The 20293-nt window shown below is 42.9% G+C and overlaps 1 protein-coding gene across 5 annotated transcripts in view; it reads left to right on the top strand.

Annotated features, from left to right (window-relative positions):
• Nucleotides 1–20293, top strand: part of LOC125751771 (PHD finger protein 21A-like) — a 44105-nt gene that overhangs the window by 6108 nt on the left and 17704 nt on the right. For all 5 annotated transcript variants that reach the window (XM_049031036.1, XM_049031034.1, XM_049031033.1 and 2 more), the window contains exons 4-6: nucleotides 2452–2550; nucleotides 3821–3853; nucleotides 6076–6141. In XM_049031036.1, coding sequence (XP_048886993.1) covers nucleotides 2452–2550; nucleotides 3821–3853; nucleotides 6076–6141 — 198 coding nt within the window. The remainder of the gene's footprint in view (nucleotides 1–2451; nucleotides 2551–3820; nucleotides 3854–6075; nucleotides 6142–20293) is intronic.

Below are 20293 nucleotides of genomic sequence, written 5' to 3'. Positions count from 1 at the left end.
ACTTGTTGGAGCATTACTTTATATTACTGATTTTTTAGCACTTTTGTGTGACTGCAAAATTGCATGTGTAATTGATTTAATAACTGGTAGAAATAACACAGTAATCAAATACAGTATTTAATGTGTGCCTTTGGAGCTAAGTTAGGGACCCTCATGTACGTAGTGCATGTAATTTCCCATTAAAACATTTGTAATAAGCTTAAACTGGCTTATGTGTTTTATTGCTTTATATATTGCTTTGGAATGGACCTAATTTTACTCATTTGATGGAAAGTTAATGTTATATGTTGTATTTCTAGAATTAGTGGCTTTAGAACTGATCGTGGAGGATAAGAGTCAGGATTTTGCAGTTCTCTGAACGTGGTGTAACCTGAATTTCCTCGGTAAAACATTCAGTGGGACAGCAAAAAGTACTGAAAATATCCCAGGATTAGGTGGCTGTAATGTATTCATTGGGAATATCTGCTAACTGTGAGATCCCTCCTTTAGTATGCAGGCACCCATTTGCATTTTGTAACGGAGACTTGGGACACCGTTGCTGCTAATTTTGCTAGCACTGCTAGCATTTGCAGCATTAGGCAGCATTAGACCCCCCCGTTCAGGCTTTTGTAAACTTCTGCCAGCGCCTTGCGGTTTCTGCTCCGCTGTGGCACCGGTGTCGGCTCCACGAAAGGTGGATCCGGCCCGAGCCCGGCTGAGTCAGAGCTCCCGTTTGCGGCAGGGAGGCCATCTGCCACAAGCATGGAAACCCAGGCCTGTTTCTCCTATGGAATGGGAGCAACAGATGGCAGGTTTGCTGGCCTTTTTACGGGCTCCCTGTAGACGCTTCTCGTCCATTGTGTCAAGTCGGAGCGGTTGGTGGACAGGTTGCAGCGGCTCATTTGACGTCAGAGTCTGTAGTCTCGTAGTATGGACAGGTGTGACCATACACGAAGGCTCCCATTTTGGCCTGAATCACTTTTGTTGTTGGCTTTCGAGATTTGCTTTAGAGTTTGGGTTACAGTTTTGATTAATTACACATGCGATAGTGTGAACTGGTGCCCACAACAATCCTGCTTTGATGACTCTGACGAAGTCGGTCCAAATGATTCCCCAACAACAGTATGGATCATGGTTTTTATCTGTCTCTGTCTAAAGTTATGGATACTTTTAATCTATCCTCAAATGCTTCGGCCAGCAAATGCAGTTACTCCAATAATTCTGTTAATTTGCCTTTTTTTTCCCCCAAGTACTTGGTGCAGGCTACCAGCTTGATGATGTATGACTGAAACCACACGTGTCTTATCTATTAGTCTATGAGAGCTATTGTTTATGAGAGATCTTTCATTAACAGTGCAGAATAAGTTTGGGTGCTTCAGTTTCTTAAAGGCTTGTGTGGATTAAATTTAATCTGTGCAGTAGAGATGGGACGATCCCATTCCGACACACAACTGCCGATACAGATTCCGATACAAGAGCTCTTTTATACTTAAATTTTATACTTTTATTACATTAAAATATTAAGTTTAACTAGTAAATACCAATGAAATAATGTACACCAAACAGTCTTTAATTAGGCTACTAGAAACATGCATAATGTACTGTTCCTCCATGTCTGTACATCTTGTTTTAAGCGTTTCTGTGGAAAGTGAGGATATGCAAGTGGCGAATGCGTAAAAAGCCCCACAATTTTTCTCCAACGACTCCCAAAGGATCCAGTGCTTTCTTTGCGTATTACTCGCGTTGTCTTGCACTATTGTGTACACTTTTCTTTACTGGAATTTTCCACTAAACACTGCTTCCACCTCTCAAAACTTTGTTTTTATGAAGACTGCAAATTACTGTGCTACTTGATAAAAACGTGAAATACTTCCAGTGACCCTCTTTTCTGATGTTCTAACGCTCCCCGACTGCAGAGGGTATGCGTGTGACAACACAGCAGGCAGAAATCACTGCTCTCACACCCACTGAGTGGCAGCGTTAGGGTTCAGCCTCAATGCCGTGAAAATGGGATCGATTGTGATCGATTTTGATTGTACAAATCGATTTAACCAGGAATAGGAAATCTCTTCACTGACATCCAAAAACTAAATAAGTATGTATCAGGCGTGGATCAGTCACGTTTGACCAATACTTGATCTGTCTAGTAAGTCTGGATCGGTGCCAATACATGCTCCTCTAACTGTCAGGTGCAATATTTGATATTTAATGGCATGAACTGACACCTGTCCCTGAGATGTGGTGTTTTATTTATGTAATGCTTTATAATTCGATTCTGTCACGTTTATGGTGGACATAATCGTTTGTCGTGCTGTAAGTGGCACCCCGTAGTCTCTGATTCAGCATCTGTGTATGCAGTACTCTGTTTGCTGGCAATTAAGGTAAGCGGGGCCGTGCGCATAGGACTATGAATTCACGTCGGTGGGAAGCCAATGGTCACACCACCTTTTTTTTTCTCTTGCGTTTCTGCAGGCTGAAAGCTCACCCGGACTGACGTGCAGACAGAAGGGACTGATGATGGAATTACAAACGCTACAGGACGCCCTGAAAGTGGAAATACAGATCCATCAGGTAATGAAGGCACGACAGATCTCACCTTTATGAAGACGTTCTCTGTTTGAGAAACGTGTGCTGATCCGGAGCGAAGCTGTAGGCGTCTAATCAGGGAGTGCGGCGGGGTGATGGGGAGAGAATAGACTCAAATCCTGGATGACTGGAGAAGACCGTACATTTTTCTTTACCATAGAGGTCTCACTGGTACCCTGTCATATCTCATGATTCTGTGTACTGTTGTATTACCTGCACTTCTGGAAAAGCATACATTAATACACTTGCACTAGTCTGATCATTTTGAAAAGCTGTTTGTATTTATTTTTTTGTTGTTTAAAAATCTCAGTAATAATGCAAAATGCTGAGTACTTCATCATGAGGCCTGTAAGCTACAAACATGTTTACTTGTCTTTGTAAATTTACTTTTTCTCTTATTCCTCATCTGCAAATAAGGCTTGGTAGAACTTTTTAAATTGGCATAATTATTTAATTACAAAATTAAGTTCTTAGATGTATTTGCCCCAAGACATCCCTAACTGTACTTGCCCCCCCACCCCCCATTTTTCACTCATGAAAACATTACCTTATGATATATTTGTGCTTTGAAGCTTGGGCGTGCGTATTTGTTCAGAAGGTTTGTATGGTTAGAAGTGCAAATTTCACCCATTCCCTCTTTATGTGTGGTATTTTGCCTGAGAGAATGGGCTTTGACCACATGTTGTTCTGTATAGACGTTTCAGTGCACAAGTCATTAGCCAGGCCACATAACTATGTTGAGGAGAATTTCTTGCATTGGACTACTAAGTGATCTTTAAAAAAACAGTCAAGAATGCCATTTCCAATAGTACTCCCTGTGTTTTAAATTGCAACTCACTTTGAACGTGTCAGAAGAATATGTGCAGGATACCAGCAATGTTCAGAATTTCCTCTTTTTCTTTGGCTAACTTTAGTCATTGAGGCCTTTACTTGTTCTGAGAAATTGTGAGACTCTTTAACAAAGTCTGTGGGCCAAACTATAACATAAGTGTCACAAGCTGTAAATAACAATATATCAGTTTCAGTTCAATTCTCAGAGGGATAGTGAGATACACATGCTGCAGTACTAGTCTTTGACTGTAGGGGCTGCTGTGTGCAAAGTTTGTAGCACCTTGAAATAGACTGCTATGGAAAACGCCGTACAGATCGGGTAGAACTATACAAATTGTGCTCTACTCGTCACAGAACGAATCTTTCAGAATGACTCCCGTTTCCATGATATTGCAGTTCATTCAGTTTTTTCTTTTTGTCATAGAAACTAGTTGCCCAGATGAAGCAGGATCCACAGGTAAGAACCAGTTATGCATGGACCAATCAGAATGCATTTCTGCATCCTCCTCTCTCACTCCACAACATCCCGTGCATACCATCTTTGCTGCGTGTCCCCTGGATAAATGATCTGCTAACTTCACTGTACACACGTGGAGCCATTTATTTACGATGTTGGAAGGCATCCTGGAAATTTCAGTCATGTACCTACCAGTGTGTGTCCATGTGTCAGGAAGAAAATGAGCAATTGCTTACCATCAGTTTATAATGCCATTAACGTGAAAGATTGAGTGTCAGGGGAACTTCCCAGTGCCTTTGTGAAGAAGTTTTGATGTGTTTAAATGCACTGGGTTGGCATGTAGAGCAGGGGATCCAGCCCTGCACACTGTTGGGTTTCCTCACATTTAACATACGTAATCATCACCCAATTCTTGAATTGAATAAGGAAAAAACTAAGCTGTGCGGGCCGGGGTTGGAGACCCCTGATATAGAGGTTTTGGTCCTTCACTAGTACTGAAGGTAGTTTAGAGAGCTTGAGTTGTGGCTGTTAGTGGGGAAGAAAGGCGTTCTGGTTTGGGTCCCTCTTTTGTCAGGGATGGGTGCCGTCCTCATTTACTCTTGGCAGAAAGCACTTTCCGCTTTGCTTGCTTTCTCTGCCGGCGTCCTTGCAGTTGAGCTGAGTGCAGGTTTTATGCTGCTCTTCTACTAAGCTGCGCATTCTACTTTGTCCAAGCTTCTTGCAGGCTTGCTAAGGGCTAGCCTGGGTATTACTTCCTGGTTTGATAAGTAGAGTGAAGATGAGATGGCGTCTAATCATTTCCTAGTATAATAACTATCTAAATACTTCTCTTGCTCATCATCAAGGATTGATTATTTAGGGAGTGTTCTGGTTGCCCTGTTTTGCATGTCTGGGGTTCCTCATAGCCAAAGATTTAAATCCCCTTTCTTGGGTAAACACAGAAGTGATGAAGGTACATTATTAATTCCGTTCTTTGTTCTAGTTTGTTCATACCCCCCAGGGGTGTACATTGAAGGATGCTAACAGAAACCAAAATCCATTTTTTAGGCATATTTTTCCGAACTTATTTTTATCTTCTCTTTCCTTCATCCTTTTAAGCTGTCTCCGAGTCCTTAGCTGGGGGGCTAGTCAGCCTGCGAGATGAGAATTTTATTTTGGACAGCCTAAAAAAAAATACTTGGTTCGGTGCGACGGATGAAAATGAGAATCATCCACCATGCGTCTCAGCTGAAGTAGGGGATGCCTTCTGTCTTTGAGTGGCAGGCCAGATTCAGGCTGAAACGTGTTGAAGCCTGGTAGAACCAGCAGCGGCAGTGCTACAAGCCTGGCTTTCCCACTCCTGCTCCTGAGGGAAGCTCAGGTTTCTTGTCTGAGCTTCTCTCAGAGGTGTGGGGGCGGAAAGACCCACGCTGATAGTCGGAAACAGATACACTTTCCTTATACTGTTATCTTCTGTTTGCCTGAGTCCTTCTAAACCACATCGGGGCCAAGCAGAAATGCAGAAAAAGTGAAAATAATACACATTGAATAATGAGCTTTTATTTTAATATCATAGATAAACAAGTTTCATTTATCAAATTATTAATTTTATTTATTAGATTTTTCTACATTGATGTTTGACAGATAATATTGAACAATAGTACATTTTAAAACCAGGCTTGTTTTGACTGTAAATCTGCATAAATCACACCTCTGGGATTGTTTCATGAATATTTAATATCTCACTGCCAATTGGCTGGCAGGAAGTAGGAATTTGCTCACTGCTCTGGCAGTTCTGACTAACATATTCATATCTGTGGCATTCAGTACATTACTGCATCAAGTTTACAGTTTCAATGGGTAATTCTAAAGGAGAACTGGGGAAGACATGAAACACGTTCCAAGAAGATCATGAAACAGATTTTTTTGATCACTTTCGGGAGCATGCGAGTCCCTCCTCCCTTAGAGAAACATTGTAAATCCTCAGGGACACAGCAGTTAAACTTTAAGTGCTTCTTAATAGTAATTCCTCATTCCCTTCCAGAGAGAGAACTATCGCACCTGGATACAGCACCGGGGCTAATCATTCAGGATTCACCGCGCAAAACTGCTTTAATTCTTTTACTGTTTTAAGCACCCCCCCCATGGTGGAATGTGGCTGAAGTCTCTTGCTGACATACTGTGCCCTCCAGGAAGAGTGTTGAAAGATACATGCTCTAACAAGCTTCTCCTCTCATCTGCAGAACGCCGATTTGAAGAAGCAGCTTCATGAACTTCAAGCTAAGATCACAGCACTGAGCGAAAAGCAGGTGGGTGACTGAGCCGGGGATTCTGCGAGCTTTTAATTGGCGTGCACGCACACACACACGAATGGACACGCGCGTGCGCGCACACACACACACACACACACACACACACACACACAGAGGTGTTTCTGTTGTATTGTGGCCGTGTTTAAAATTCTGCCTCGGGGGAATCCAGTGGGAGAAAGTGACAGAGATGAGGGATTAAGCTGTGTGTCTTCTTTCATTGCCGGGTCTCTGGGGAGGGGTTGTTGCACCGAGAAGAGCATCTCCATTGTTCCCCCCAATTATTTTTCAGACGTTGGATGTGTTTCTCTTTGATTTTTATTTACATGGCAGACATTTGATTAGAACAGGGGTGACGTTGTTTGTCTAGGACATCACAGCTTTCTGTTTGAGGTTACCTTTAAAAATGCAGCACTCGTGTGATTGTAAACTGCTGCAAAAAGCTAAGTAATTCTTTAAAAAATGACTCTTTTTGTACAGCTCGTCGGCAGAGGAGATAATATTGCCTCTGACCAGGAGTTTAATGTAGCATTTGATATGGGGCAGAGGTGTGGCATTTGACATAATGATAAAGCTTGCCGGGAGGTCAGTGTGACTGGAACATCGGTCCTTTTATTTTGGATCTTGTTTGATGTCTGTAGTGTTACTCCTTAAAGTGTGCTTTTTGAGATTATGCCCGTCTGCTCCAAGGTTTAGCTGTGTTTTTGCAGTGAATGACCATCTTAAGCACTAGAAAGCTCTTAATTGTTACAGAAATCATTGATGCGATGCAACAAGAACAGCAGGTGTGTGCAGCCATTTTGTGTGTCAGTGGTCTCTGCAGGGCATTGTGGGATTACAGTACTTTGTATTATGGGCCAGAATGATAACATATAGGCTTCACAAGCAGATGTGGCAGCGTCCAACCAAGCTATTGCTGTGTTTCCCCATGTCCGCTGTTCCTTTGCTGTCCCTGAAATCCTCCAGCGGCATCCCATGAGGCCATTGTGCGTCATTATTGGTCCGGTCAGTGCTGGTCTTGGCTTAAACATTTGGCCCAGGGTAGTTTAGCAGAGAATTAGTTACATAGGTTTTTGGATTTCCATCAGGCTTGAGTAGTTCGTAAATCTGATTTGGAATTCATTTCATGCATTTACTCTTCTTTGTCTCATTGATAATGTGGCAGGTATACCATCTTGCATATAATCATAGCATATTTTGTGGATTAAGTGACAGTGTGCTGTTATCTGTACCTGGATGATAAAGTCACAGTGTACCGTCCTCTGTGTGGCGGGGATGTACTGTCCTCTCTGATAGCACATAATTTCACTTGTTGTCCTCACCTTTGTACCTAGAAATTTAGGTCTCAAAATGTGTATATTTTAAATTATGGCTGTATATCTGTAGAAATGTTGCATTTATACAACGGCGGAGCCACAGGGGCACGAGCTCAGCTGATAGGGTGAAACAGAGCCCCACCTCTTCCCTGTCACTCACTGATTTAACGCGCCATTGGTTAATGATAAAGTTGGCCCCTATGTGTGAATTATGGCTACTGCCTTTATTATCTCTGAGGACAGGGGAGTGGGGCTCCCTGGACGTTTTAGCCCTGGCACTGTGCATCTCGTTTTCAGAAGCCCTTGGCCCTTGTGTACTGGCGGCTCTATTGGGGCCTGGGAGAGAGAGTGACAGGCGTGTGCCGGAAGGTAGAAGTACAACATTCGGTCCCTTGTCTCCGTTTTTGGTGCCCTGAGCAGCTGGGGGAGCCCGAGGGCCAACTCTACCCTAACAGACTGTGAATCAGATCGGGTGAAGCCTCCCGGTCCCCTGCAGGGGCGCGTTCATGACTGAAGCGATTCTTTTAATGAGCTAGGTCAAGTAATACTAAACAATTTTTTTCTAATTAAGATTGAGACATTGAAATCCAACAGAAGAAACTTTATGTGTGGGGGGAAAGGAGTAAATGACTTTCATTTTAGCTAAAATGTTAGTGAGTACAAGCACTAATTCCTGGGCTTTTTGTGCTGGAAATTTGTGAAATATGTGCTTGTGTTGCTAATTGGCTTTTTTGGCTTCTCGTACATTTTTTTGAAAGAGAACGTGATAGAGGGATCCTTCCTCCACTTTGCGCTGTCAACTTGTCATACTGCAGTGTTTTTTTATTATTAAATAAGCAGTGTTTTTGAAATGTGTATTTTCATGTAAATTTCTGTATTGTCCCAAAGTACTACAAAATGGTCCTTGCAGTGCTTTCATTTTTCTCGATATTAATGGTGCACAGTGAAGGTTATCAGTGAGTGAATTGCCTTTGGTCAGCGCGTGTTCAGCTTTTTTTTTCGTGCGTTTTCTCCTCCTGGAGTGAAAGGCTCTGCTTGAGGCAGTAGTTCAGTAGACCCTGTTTTAGCGCTCTAGAACTTTCCGGGCTTCTATTTGGCCCTACCGAAAAGGTAACCACTTTAGCTACATGCTGCATTTGGTCAAATGGGAAGGCGGTAATGATTGTGGACGCTGAACCGTCATGCCAGAGAGGATGTAAGTGCTTCCTGGTTGGACCTTAGGTGCCCTTCCATTCCTGGTATCCCGTGTTCCTCGCTGCAAATGTTGGCCAAGAACCGTCCGCACTCATACAAAGGGACACCAGTCACATCAGTATCTGCCCCTTTTTCTGCCCTTTTTGCACAGGAGATGCACTCATTGGTTACTTTTGCATATGTTGATTTTTGTTGCGTATGAACAACCTTGACTTGTGTCTGGAGAGTAGGTTTAGCTTCATCCAGGCCGCATGTGGTAAGGGCTGCAGGGGTGTAACATCAGTGTTTTTGGTCGGATTAAGATATTAATTATTAGTTTGCAGTATCCCCCATTCCCATTTCATCCATAATTGATTTTCAATTGATTTTGAAGTGTGTGCGGTTGTTTTATCTCTGTGCCCGTTTTGTCATTTGTCATATGTCACTTGTAAATGGCAATGACATCATTAACAGAACATAATTTGCCTCAGAATGAGTTATGTAGTCCTGTTTAATGGCTTTAAACCCAAAACAAAACCCAGTGCTTAATCTCCACACTCAGAACATGGTTCAGACGCAGACCCAATCCCACAATGCAACCTCAAAATGTACCACAATAATTAGTTTTTAGACTGCACTTCATATATCTTTGTAACTATTCTTATAAATAATAATTTGTAGCTGCCGAGTGTTACAAGTAAGAAAATAGCATGGCACAGATCTTATAGTAAAGGTTTGTTCTCGCTCTATAACCTGTAAACCAGAGGCAAAGCAGTCAGAATTAGCACTGATCGGCTTCACAGTTTCAGCGAAAATTTTTAGTGTGCAGTTGGTCTGATTAGCAGGTTCCAGCACACGTGATGTGCTGTGAAGTGACTGTTTTACAAGGATGAGCAGATATGGGGGGGATCTAATTTCAGACTCTTCCTTTTGAAAGTATGTCAGTATTACAGGGAAGGCGAGGTGCCTCACAGCACGTTGCGGCTTCTGTCGTGGTACATGAAGTGATGTTAATGTAGTGAATGAAATGATGTGAGGTAAAGCTTTTAAAATTCATGTGATGGGTGTGTACTTTTAAATGTACTATGTTTTATAGCAGCTGAAGTCTCGTAGTGGTTTAACCAAGTCTAGTGTGCATTGTAGTTTGTCGCTGCCATTAGCCTGACACTTTAATGAAATAGTTGAGTATTCTTATACTTATAAATTCTTAGCATTACAGCCTCCCCCATAAGGACAAATCAGTTTCAGTTACTTTTTTGAAAAATGCTGTCAATTTTCCAAACTTTAAGTGAAAACAAGGCAAATCTTTGTACAAAAAAGTCCATTGCTGCCATCACAGCTCGATTTGTATTCGATAACCGTAGTTACTGCTATTATTACTATCCTTACAGATGCATCAATCCTGATGCCATTTTTATGAGCGAAGAAATCCTTTTCTTTATGCTGCTGGATAGGTCACCGGATGGATGGATGGATGGATGGATGGATGGATGTTAACATGCAGTAAACATTAGACAGACTTCTCTCTCTTTCAGTCCTGTGCGGCTCTTCCTTGCTGTGCGATGGATGTGGGCCGCCTTTCGATATTCACAAAGGTTCCCCTGCTTTCCCGGGGAGGCCGGGTCTCTCTAAGTGCTGACTCCTTCACAATGAGAACATGGGGGCGGGGGGCGGGGGGGCAGCCATGGTCTCTGCATTGTTCCACCCGCCGCGTGCAGACGTTACAGCAGAGCCAGCATGCTCTCAGCTCAGGGACTGTGCCCGGGCTCAACTGAGGCTCTTTTTGGCGAGAGGTGCCTTCTGACATGTGGTCGTCTTGAAGAGCTTCTCCTTTTGCACAAAAACACCGTGTTCTGGGAACCAGCAGAACAGGGGCTTCGTAAATGTGCCAGGTCAACGAGGCACTTCTGCATGCTTTCTCTGTGTTTTTTTTTTATTATTTATTTTTTTTTTATGGTAGCATATGGATGGTTATTCAGATGAACAAAGAGGAGTGTGCTTTCTCATTTCATTCTGTCTGACTGCTCAGTCAGACAGTGTACAATAAAGGAAGGTGAATGCTTTTTATCGAATAACACATTTGAGGTTGCAATTTAGCAGTGTGTCATTAGTATTGCCTTGTAATAATTGGTGGTTGAGGAGAAAAATGCCTCGCAGCTTTACAGTCCAATTTCAAAAACCAATAACTTCATTACTTCTGTAATTGCCGGAGGCTATGTGCACTTATTTTTCCAATGATTACCCTGGCAGCGTGCTAATGCTGACTGGGACTGTAGCAGATAGTGGAGAAACTCTCTGAGGAGAGATGTTTGTCCTGCTAATGACTCGCAGGAAGGACCCGCAGCACTGAGCCATTGTGTTTTCCAATATGTTATGGGGACAGTTTTCTAAAACACAGGCTGAGGCTTACAAGATCTTGACGGTCGTTTATATGTAAAAGTTTTTTTTTGTTTGTTTGTTTTAAACGAACCAGCTTTCTGAGCCTGTTGTCTCAATCTTTTTAATTCATTTATTCATTTGAAAATAAATAATTGTGCAATATTTTGGGGGGAATTGTGTATTATATTCATTACTGGTAATTCTGTAGGTATGTTGCTCACTTGTGTTCACTATTCTGTTGAATGTTAATATTGTATCGTTCCCAGGCTGTATGCAGTACTGCGTTTGGTCTGCGGTTCACTATTGGCATGATAGAGAAGCGAGAGTCTTTTTTACACGTGTGGTGTGTATGTGTCTGTCTGTGTGTGTCTGTCTGTCTGCGTGTATGTGTCTGTCTGTGCGTCTTCGGGATAGCGAGTGAATACAGGTGAATCTTGACATGGTATTTAGTACCAGTGGAAATGCTTCAAAGAGACCTTTCCTATGCTATGAAATGTTGCATGTCATTGGGTTCTGGGCTGTGTGTGTGTGTGCGCGTCTGTGTGCGTGTGTGTGTGCGTGTGTGTGTGTGTGTGTGTGTGTGTGTGTGTGTGCGCGTCTGTGTGCGTGTGTGTGTGTGTGTGTGTGTGTGTGTGTGTGTGTGTGTGTGTGTACATGCCCTCCTCCATCCCTGCTGTGAGATCTCTCCGCTGGGTGACTGTGTGCCGCGGTAAGAGACAGGAAGTGGTGTGAGAGGAATATCAACCGAGGTCTCAGTGCAGTTTGAAATCCATCAGCAGCATTTACGCAGGGGGCTGTGCACCTAAGAGAAGCTGCCCCCCCCCTCTCCTCGTAAGCTCCGCCACTCAGGCACAGCCCGGCCGTTTGTTATTAGCAGCGAGGCCGCCTCGCTCCTCCAAGCTCTTTGAGGTCAGAGATGTCATGTTGCAGCCATCTTCTCTGATGCCCCCCCCCTCCTCCCCCCCACCCGCTTTAATTTCCTCTCAAATGCAGTGCCTCTGCCCACACCCGCTGTCAGCACCTCCCGTGCTGGTAAATGCCATAGTGTGCAAACCTGCTCTAAGCCCCATTCCCTCAAGTGCCGTTTCACTGACTTCATGGAGGCAGCAATGCTACAAATTTAAAGTAATATTTTAATTTTTTTCCACTCTTTTTGCTGGTGCAGGAAATATTTAGGTGCATGTTGTGTCAAAAATAGTGTCTGAGCCCTAGAGATGTAAAGGAAGGAATTTCTTTGAAGTAGTGCTGTGCAAGGAAAGAGGCTGAATGTTTGGGGGAAGCTTGCGCTATATTTTTGCCGGTTAGGAACAAGCTGTCCTTTGGGTGCTGGCCTAGACAGGCTGCTCATGCAGGGATTTACCGTGTCCGGCATAGCGAGGCTTCTGGGACGGAGGAGGACCGGCTCCTCGCACGCGAGTGTGGAATGAGGAATCCAGTGGATAAACTGGGAATGGATGGCAGTTTTTCCTGTTGCCTGATCCCCTGTGATGCTCTCTCAGCTCAGCTCCACGTACTTTCAGAGGAAGTCAAGACTGCACTGTCCCCGTCCCGCTTGGTGACAGCTGATCGCCCTCCCCGCCTCTCAGCAATTCCCTGCTTTGCAGCTCCTACTTTATGGCTCCAGAAAGAGGAGAGGGGAGGAGATGGCGGGGGGGGGAGTAAGTGTTGCATGCGAGCCGGGCAGGACGCGAGAGTGGTTTGTCAGGGTGACTGAGGGCTGCTGTTGAGGGCGGGGCATGAAAGCTCTACTGTACAGGAAATAAACTTCATCTGCAGTGTGAGCTGGTCTCTCTGTGCTCTGCATCTCCGGCTCTGCATCTAATGACGCCTTCCAGTTACAACGGGGGGTTTGCTTAAAGCCAAATCGTGTGACATTGAGTAGCACGGTGGTCCTTCATTGGTGCTATTAAATGTAATATTTACATTTGTTTCTTACAAATACAAATCCAGCCAAGAGTCGTATTGTAATATGGAAGATATATGGAACATTTTACTTGAAATGTGCTTATATACTGAAATTAAGGTTTTGTGAGATTTGAAGGTTTTAATTTTTTAAAACACTTTTTTTTAAGGGCAATTCACACTAAACATTTATAGTGTATAAATCAGTACATTTGGGGGCATCACACCATTCTGTGTGCTCAGAAAATGTATGAAATATATCAAAGCAGTCTGAAATAAAAAGAAAAAAATAAATAAAAAGACAAATGTAGCTGGATCACTCTCTTTTGTCTTATATGCTGACTGACTGACTGCCTGCCCCCCCCCCCCCCCCCCCCCCACCCAAAAAAAAAAAAAATCTGAAGCTGTGCTGCTTTGATTGGTGCTAGCTGTGCCGTGTCTCACCATGTGACTTTCAGTGGAAGGGGTGAATTGATTGGTTGTCAGGGTGTGTGTTAGAGTACACTGCTCATCTGCGATGGGGGGTGGTGGGGGGGGGGGTGTGCTGATGTTCTGAAATTCAGTACGCTCAAGGCACGCTGCGGGGCGACATGGACAACGAACGCTTCAGAAATATTTCAGATCAATGAATTAATGACGCAGTAAATGGGCGAGTGAGGGGGGGCAGTCTGGGGGCTGTGGGCATGTACTACTGATGTGACTGCAGAGAGAACTACCTGAAAACAGCTATAGCTATTTTACTGTGATGCCTCATATTCTCCCAAATTATACAGATTGATAATAGTGTTACTGCAAACCATGTATAAAATTCACTGCCTATATATATAATATATATGTATGTGTGTGTGTGTGTGTGTGTGTGTGTGTGTGTGTGTGTGTATATATATATATATATATATATATATATATATATATATATATACGTGAGAGAACGGAAAAGGTGTTCGGGTAAAGTATTTGTAGCCCCGTCTTTATGGTACAATGTGCAGTGTTTGCTTCATAAATGAGATTCATACAGATGGCAAACCTTTGCCCCAGTCATTGGTTAACTTAATCATATATACAGCACTCTGCACAAATGGTGTTGGGCTGATTTTAACTGAATTTAGCTGCCAAAGCTTTTAGCGTAGCTCACGCATCTAAATTTAGCCTTTTCAATCTTCTGCCGTTTCGCTGCACGGTTTTGCGTTTCTTATGTCCAATGAACACAGTGGTCGGTCTCAGTCCACTAAGCTGTTTGCTTCTCCTTCCTGGTAGCAGTGAAGACACCCCTCCCCCACGGAAAGAGATGTGCTCTTTTTTTTCTTTTTTCTTTTTTTTCTCCTTTCCCCGCATCAGATCTTGCACTTTTTCCTTTTGTACGCTTTTCTAGGGGAGTAAAATGCCCACTTTCAGCTCAGTGAAACACTGTGATTACATAGCGAGTTGGAGCTCTTTTTCAGAACCGCACTTTTTTTATATATATATATTTTCTTGTACTTAATAAATGTGCCAGCCAGCGAATATTTTGCTGGTAATTACTAGGTCTGTATGCTAACCTACAAATACGTTTGAACCATGTCACTTGATAACTTGATAGGTGTCCATGGCAACACTATTTGCAATTTTTCTGAGAGTTCTGATCACCCTTTTGTTACTGCTAAGATGTCATTTATCCCCCCCTCCCAAGAAAAGTGTAACATGTCCCCAGCTTTCTTATAAATGCTCATTTCAGGTCATGTGAGATGATGAAGCTATTCTGTCGCTGTTGTTACCTACTCCATGTTCTTTTTAATAAAGTTGTGTAATTCAGCTTTGATAGAAGGAAAAAATTATAACAGTAGTTTATAAATAATTGAAATAACCGCTTGTTTATGATATACTAGACAGACCACTGTGTTCATTGGACATAAACACAAAACCTGTTGATATACTGAGAATTGTACAGTTTGTGTTTGTAATTATTACATTGTGGGGACCAGATTTCCTCTGTAAACCTGTAACTTTGTACCATTCGGACGCATTTTTTGGCCCCCACAGGGATTTTTTTGGCCCCCACAGGGATGTCCACAGTTTTTGAAAATCTGTGAATTCAATCAAAAAACTAAAAACGCCAATAGCCTTGGCTACTTGTGCTTAAGTTTAGGGTTGGGTGGGAGTTAAGGGCATTAAAGCTGGAATTAGGGTTATACCCTTAGAATTGAATGGAGTCCCCATAAAGATAAGAATATAAATGTGTGTGTGTATTAGAGAGAGAGAGAGAAACGCACACTATGCATGATGTGTGTTACGTTGTAATATAAACTGCTATCAACACTGAAGGTCAGTATCGGGCAGATGATGAAATGGATCTTCAGACGGCAGCCAGCTTTCCACAGCAAGAGCCGTAGTCTTTCCAGATCAGGGCAGATTTGCGGTTCTGTCTCTTGTGTTGTGCACTGATATCTGACCTCTTGTTTTCATCATCACAGTGCCGCTCTTAATGCTGCCCAGAAACGCTCATTCACATGCAAGGTTATGCGAAGTTCAAGCGGAACTTTGCTCCAAAGCTGTGTGGCCAGTTTGTCAAATAATGAGATAATATCATAAGTTCTTCCAAAAATCACCAAAAAACATGATATATAGATAGATATAGATATTTATATAGATAGATTTATTTGTAAATATTGTTCAGGAACTGTATATGAATTTGTAGTCATCAATTGCCACACGTGTCATTTTTTACGTTTATACTGTGATATCCAACTTTCTGAATTTCACTCCCTGTGCTTATCTCCCTTTCACTGTTAGAACTTGTTCCTTCTTGCTGCTGTACGGTTTCAGTTTTACCATGTGGTCAGTAGATGCGTGTAGGTATCTAGTACTCAACTGCAGTGAGGCTGTATAATTAAGTCTTACCAGGTGCAGCTCGGTCAGATCCATCTCACTTGTTCACACAGCTCAAAATTTTATTAATATGAGTTTATTCACAAATTCCATTAATTGGTAGTAAAACGACAAACCGTTTTTACGAGTGGTTTTGTTTCCTGCTGGTTAATTATCAGCCACACCATTTGTCAGCATAAACCAGCCAACTGTTTTTATTCTGCTTCGTTTGGTTTTCGTTCGCTTTTCGTTTGGTGTTTGTTTGGCTCCTCCCCGAAGTATGTATCTGCACGTCTACTGTTTGGCCTGAGTGATCCTGGAGGTAGAAACTTTGCAGATGTACTTCATCTTCATCACCTGAGTATGAGCCCGCTGCTGGTTCTTGGGTTTAGGGTGTCGGCCCACGTGTCCTGCTATAAGCCCCCGAACTGCAGAGCCCACTGCTGGCGGCGCTCAGTAATAAGCATGACTAAGCATTGGCACGGCCCGACCCTGCGTTGCAGTTGAAAGCCAGTTAACAATATACTGAAATCAGCCTTGGGACAGACATCAGTGTTTAGTTCTCGGTTATCAGACTGGAACCGTTAGAGGATGAGTTTGGGTCACAGCTTGTCAAAATAAAGCTGCCTTTCAGACGCATCCTTTACCAACGCCAGTGTGTGGAAAGGGGCGGGGAGTGTCCGTTAGTCAAGAGGGTGCAGTGCCTTGCTGTGGAGAAATGCGGAACTGCAAGTCGCTTTGTCCAGTTCGTTGTTTGTGCTGAAAAATACAGGAGAAATTAGATGTAGATGTTGCTAAGAGAGATGCTGCAGAAGCTCTCCCACCCGCTTCTGGCATTCACCAGCCGATCTTCTTCGACTGCTGTACCTGCAGGGCTTCAAAGGTTTTGAAAAAGGGAGTGTTTTAAGTAATAGTTTGTCTTGTGGCAGGAAAGACATATTTGCCCCTTTTGAAGGTGATATTTTGATAGTGAGGTGTAGTTCAATTTTAAAGTCTTTTATGAGCACTAAGGTGGTTTAATCAAGTTGCTGTAACAGTGTGGCCTTTGTGAAGTAACACTTTAAATCGTTCTAAAGAGTTGGAACTTCAGTACTAGTGAGGTATGGATGACCTGGTTAAAAGCTGAGTATTCGTATGCAAAATGCCTTATTATATTCCCCTGGAAAACTGAAATCCTTCCTATTGGTTGGCTGTGTTATGAGAGCGGGGGAGTTTACCGCACTGAAATCTGGGATTGTCTCAGTTTTCACACTGAGAACTGGGTGAAGGACATACAGGCCAGTCCACTCTCTGCCCCAGTAAGGGCTGTAGAGGGAATCAGTACCATTTGCATTGGAGTCTGTTTTGAATTTGCAGAAAGGCTTACGCTTGATAGAGATGTGGTTTCTGCATGGTTTTTCTGCAGTGAGTGTGTTTTGTTTTCACTCACTGTGACTGCAAGCTTGCCCTGGGGTTTGATGGAGGGACGCAGTTTTCCCAGACTTGGGGAAGTTAGCTTTGAGCTAATAAAGGCCCCTTTGGCTGGCCTTCTGTCCTTTTGATAAAACATCACAATCTCTGCTGTTTGGCCTCTCCTCAATGTGGCAGCCAGGAACGAGGGGCATCTGGATCCGGCTAGCAGCCCTTTGAGAGCCCTCGTGGGGACCGGCAGTCCTGAGGCCCATGGAAACGGGGCCCCTCTCCCCGTTGCCAGGCTGGCATAACCGGGCCCTGCCCAGCTGTGAGTCCCTGGATCTGTCCTCCTGCCCTGGGCCACCCACAACATGAGCCCCATCTGGAATCGTGCTGCGCTCGCACAACTCGCATGCTTCCAAGGGACCAGAAGGCGTTTAAAAGCAAACTGTAAAATTTTAAGCTAAAGCATTTTCACGATTAATTCATGTTTGGACGTTTCGTATCTGTTTGGGCCACAATCGCGGGTCGCGCTCAACCTTGCGGCCGCCTTCCATTTGCTTCTGCCTTCACATATGTGTCGTATGCAAATACGGGCTCTTCCCTGCATCTCATTAGCTTAATTGCTGGCTGGGCTGGTATGATTAGTCTGTTTGACTTGCTTGTGTAATTACCAGGCTGCTTCCCCGCAGTCTGCCGCTACCTGCAGCTATAGAGTGTCTGTTTCTCGCGCTTTCAGCCGGACGATCGCCCAGAAGGATCCTATTTGGCCCGGAGGAGAGATGAGGCCTTTGACACGGCTTTAACACTCAGTAATTGCTCTCTCTGTTGTAAGATCTTTAGTGCGGGTCCCAGCCCCGCAGGGGGGACCCAGGCAGAGGCTGCTTTACCCCCCCTTCTCTGGCCACCTGTGGGTTTGGAGCTGGTCTTACTGGTGTAATGTGTTATGGGGATTCTCTCTTAGCCTCTCAGCTCTGTTCTAACATATGTTCTCTATCGTATTTTCTGTTTCCTGTTTTTTTTTTTCTCTGCTATTAACCTTTTTTTAAGTATTAAAGTATTAGACTTGTCCATGTAAATGATGATGATTAGATTACTCCAGGAAACTGCACGGACGATGGTGGACCTGCTGTGTATTATGATCATGTCATTTTTGGTGGACAGTTTTGGCAGTAATTAATTTTTTGTTCCTGGAATGACGACACATGACAAGTGTCTTTTATCCCCCCCCCCCTAATTATTTTGGTGTGTGTTATTTTTAGAAGCTTGCTGCACTTTATTGGTAAGTTTTGTGTAAAATAAAAAAAAAGAGCGAACAAACACCAAACGAAAAGCGAACGAACATCAAACAAAGCAGAATAAAAACTTGGCTGGTTTATGCCATTTTCTTACCTTTATCAAGAGCAATATATATATATATATATATATATATATATATATATATATATATATATATATATATATATATATATATATATATATATATATATATATATATATATATATATATATATATATATATAAACAAAGCTTGTGACAACTGCATACATTTAAACCTGGAGATAATAAATTGCCTTTATTATAAACCAACAAAATGTCAGATGCGGAGTTGATTTGTGAGTACTGCTTGTGATGCAGTTTGGCATTTAAAAAGCCCTTTCTCATCATGTTTAATGCTAATCACACTGTCCAGTTTTATTTCTCTTCCTCGCACCATGTCTGCATGTCGCCGCCGGTCAGCTGCTGTGCTTCACAGCAGGGTTTCGCAGTTGCCTCTGCCTGTGTTTCAGTGCTGACACGTGTGGGATTTGCCTTGACTGTTGCTAGATCTGGACATTCATTTTTTGCTGCTATATCATCCAGTGCAACTTGTCTGACAAGTGTACAGGGATCTTCCTGCGTGAAAGGTCTTCGCTGCCCTACGTGTTATACAAACCTCATCCCGGATGTTGTGAAATGCGTGTTCCAGTCGGCCGTGTGTGGCTTCCATGATGTCGTCACCATCGAATATTTACATGCCTCCTGGTCCATGATGGCCCGTGTTCTCACAGCGGTGTGTGCCATCATAGCATCGGCCCTTTCATATGTGACGTGTGAGAGTGCATGTAACGCATTTCGGTAATTGGGGTGGGAACGCCACACTGGCAGTTCTGTTTGCACTTATGGTTCGAACCCGACTTTCTTTGCCCTTTCTGTTCCTTGCTGCCAAATGTGTCAACTATATAGAATTTTCTAGATATTTACTTTATATGAGATATGTTGGAAGCTACCAGGTTGAAATGTATTATTCCACAATAAATGATACTGGATATGTTTTAACCAATTAAACGTTGCTCAAAACACCTTAAGTTAAGATTTTCCTTAAAGTCTGAGATGAGGGTTTCTTAAAACAAATTCGGCTGCATAAAACACCCTTAAGGGTTTTTTAAGATGTTCATTTAAGTATTTAGGTTTTCCCCCTTATCTTGGTCATATACTTAAGGAATCCCTTAAAGATCCCTTAACAGTTGTGCAAAAGACCTTAAGAACCAAAGTAAACTTAAGGTACCTCTGACTGTATCTTAACCACAACATGGCCAAGTTTATGGCGATAAATGAAGCAAATGAACACATCCTGAGATGAATGTTCCACGACAGAACACCCAGTGGAAACAATTAATGAGTAATTTATTTGACTTGACCGACAGTCAATTTATGATTTTATTTATACAGCCTGCAACATGTTTATAATTTCGTATTAAGTCTAGCTAGCAGATCGATCTTTCAGCTTCACAGGATAAAAAAAACAATGTAACGTTATCCTGCCATTAAGCTCTGGCGAGTTTCACCCTGGGCACAGGCAATATTAGACAGAAGTACATCAGTTATGGAACAAATCTTCCCATCCAGTAACATGGAGACACGTGCAAAAATGCATTTAATGTAACTGAGATACAACAATAATTCCATCTGCTCATTTTTCCATCACCAGTACGTCTGCGTATCTTACACATTACCACCGATGCTTGTCCACCAGGGGGAACAATCCACATTCTCATCAGTGGGGGCGAAATCCAGCTTTTTATTTGACGAAACGTATATTTCACTAAGTGATTAAAAAGTATCATGAGCAGGCATGAGTGCAAGCAAGCAAAAGTTTAGGTGAA

The sequence above is a fragment of the Brienomyrus brachyistius genome, chromosome 11 (assembly GCF_023856365.1).
Source record: "Brienomyrus brachyistius isolate T26 chromosome 11, BBRACH_0.4, whole genome shotgun sequence".
NCBI lineage: Eukaryota > Metazoa > Chordata > Actinopteri > Osteoglossiformes > Mormyridae > Brienomyrus > Brienomyrus brachyistius.
This window is presented reverse-complemented; position numbering and strand designations above follow the sequence as displayed.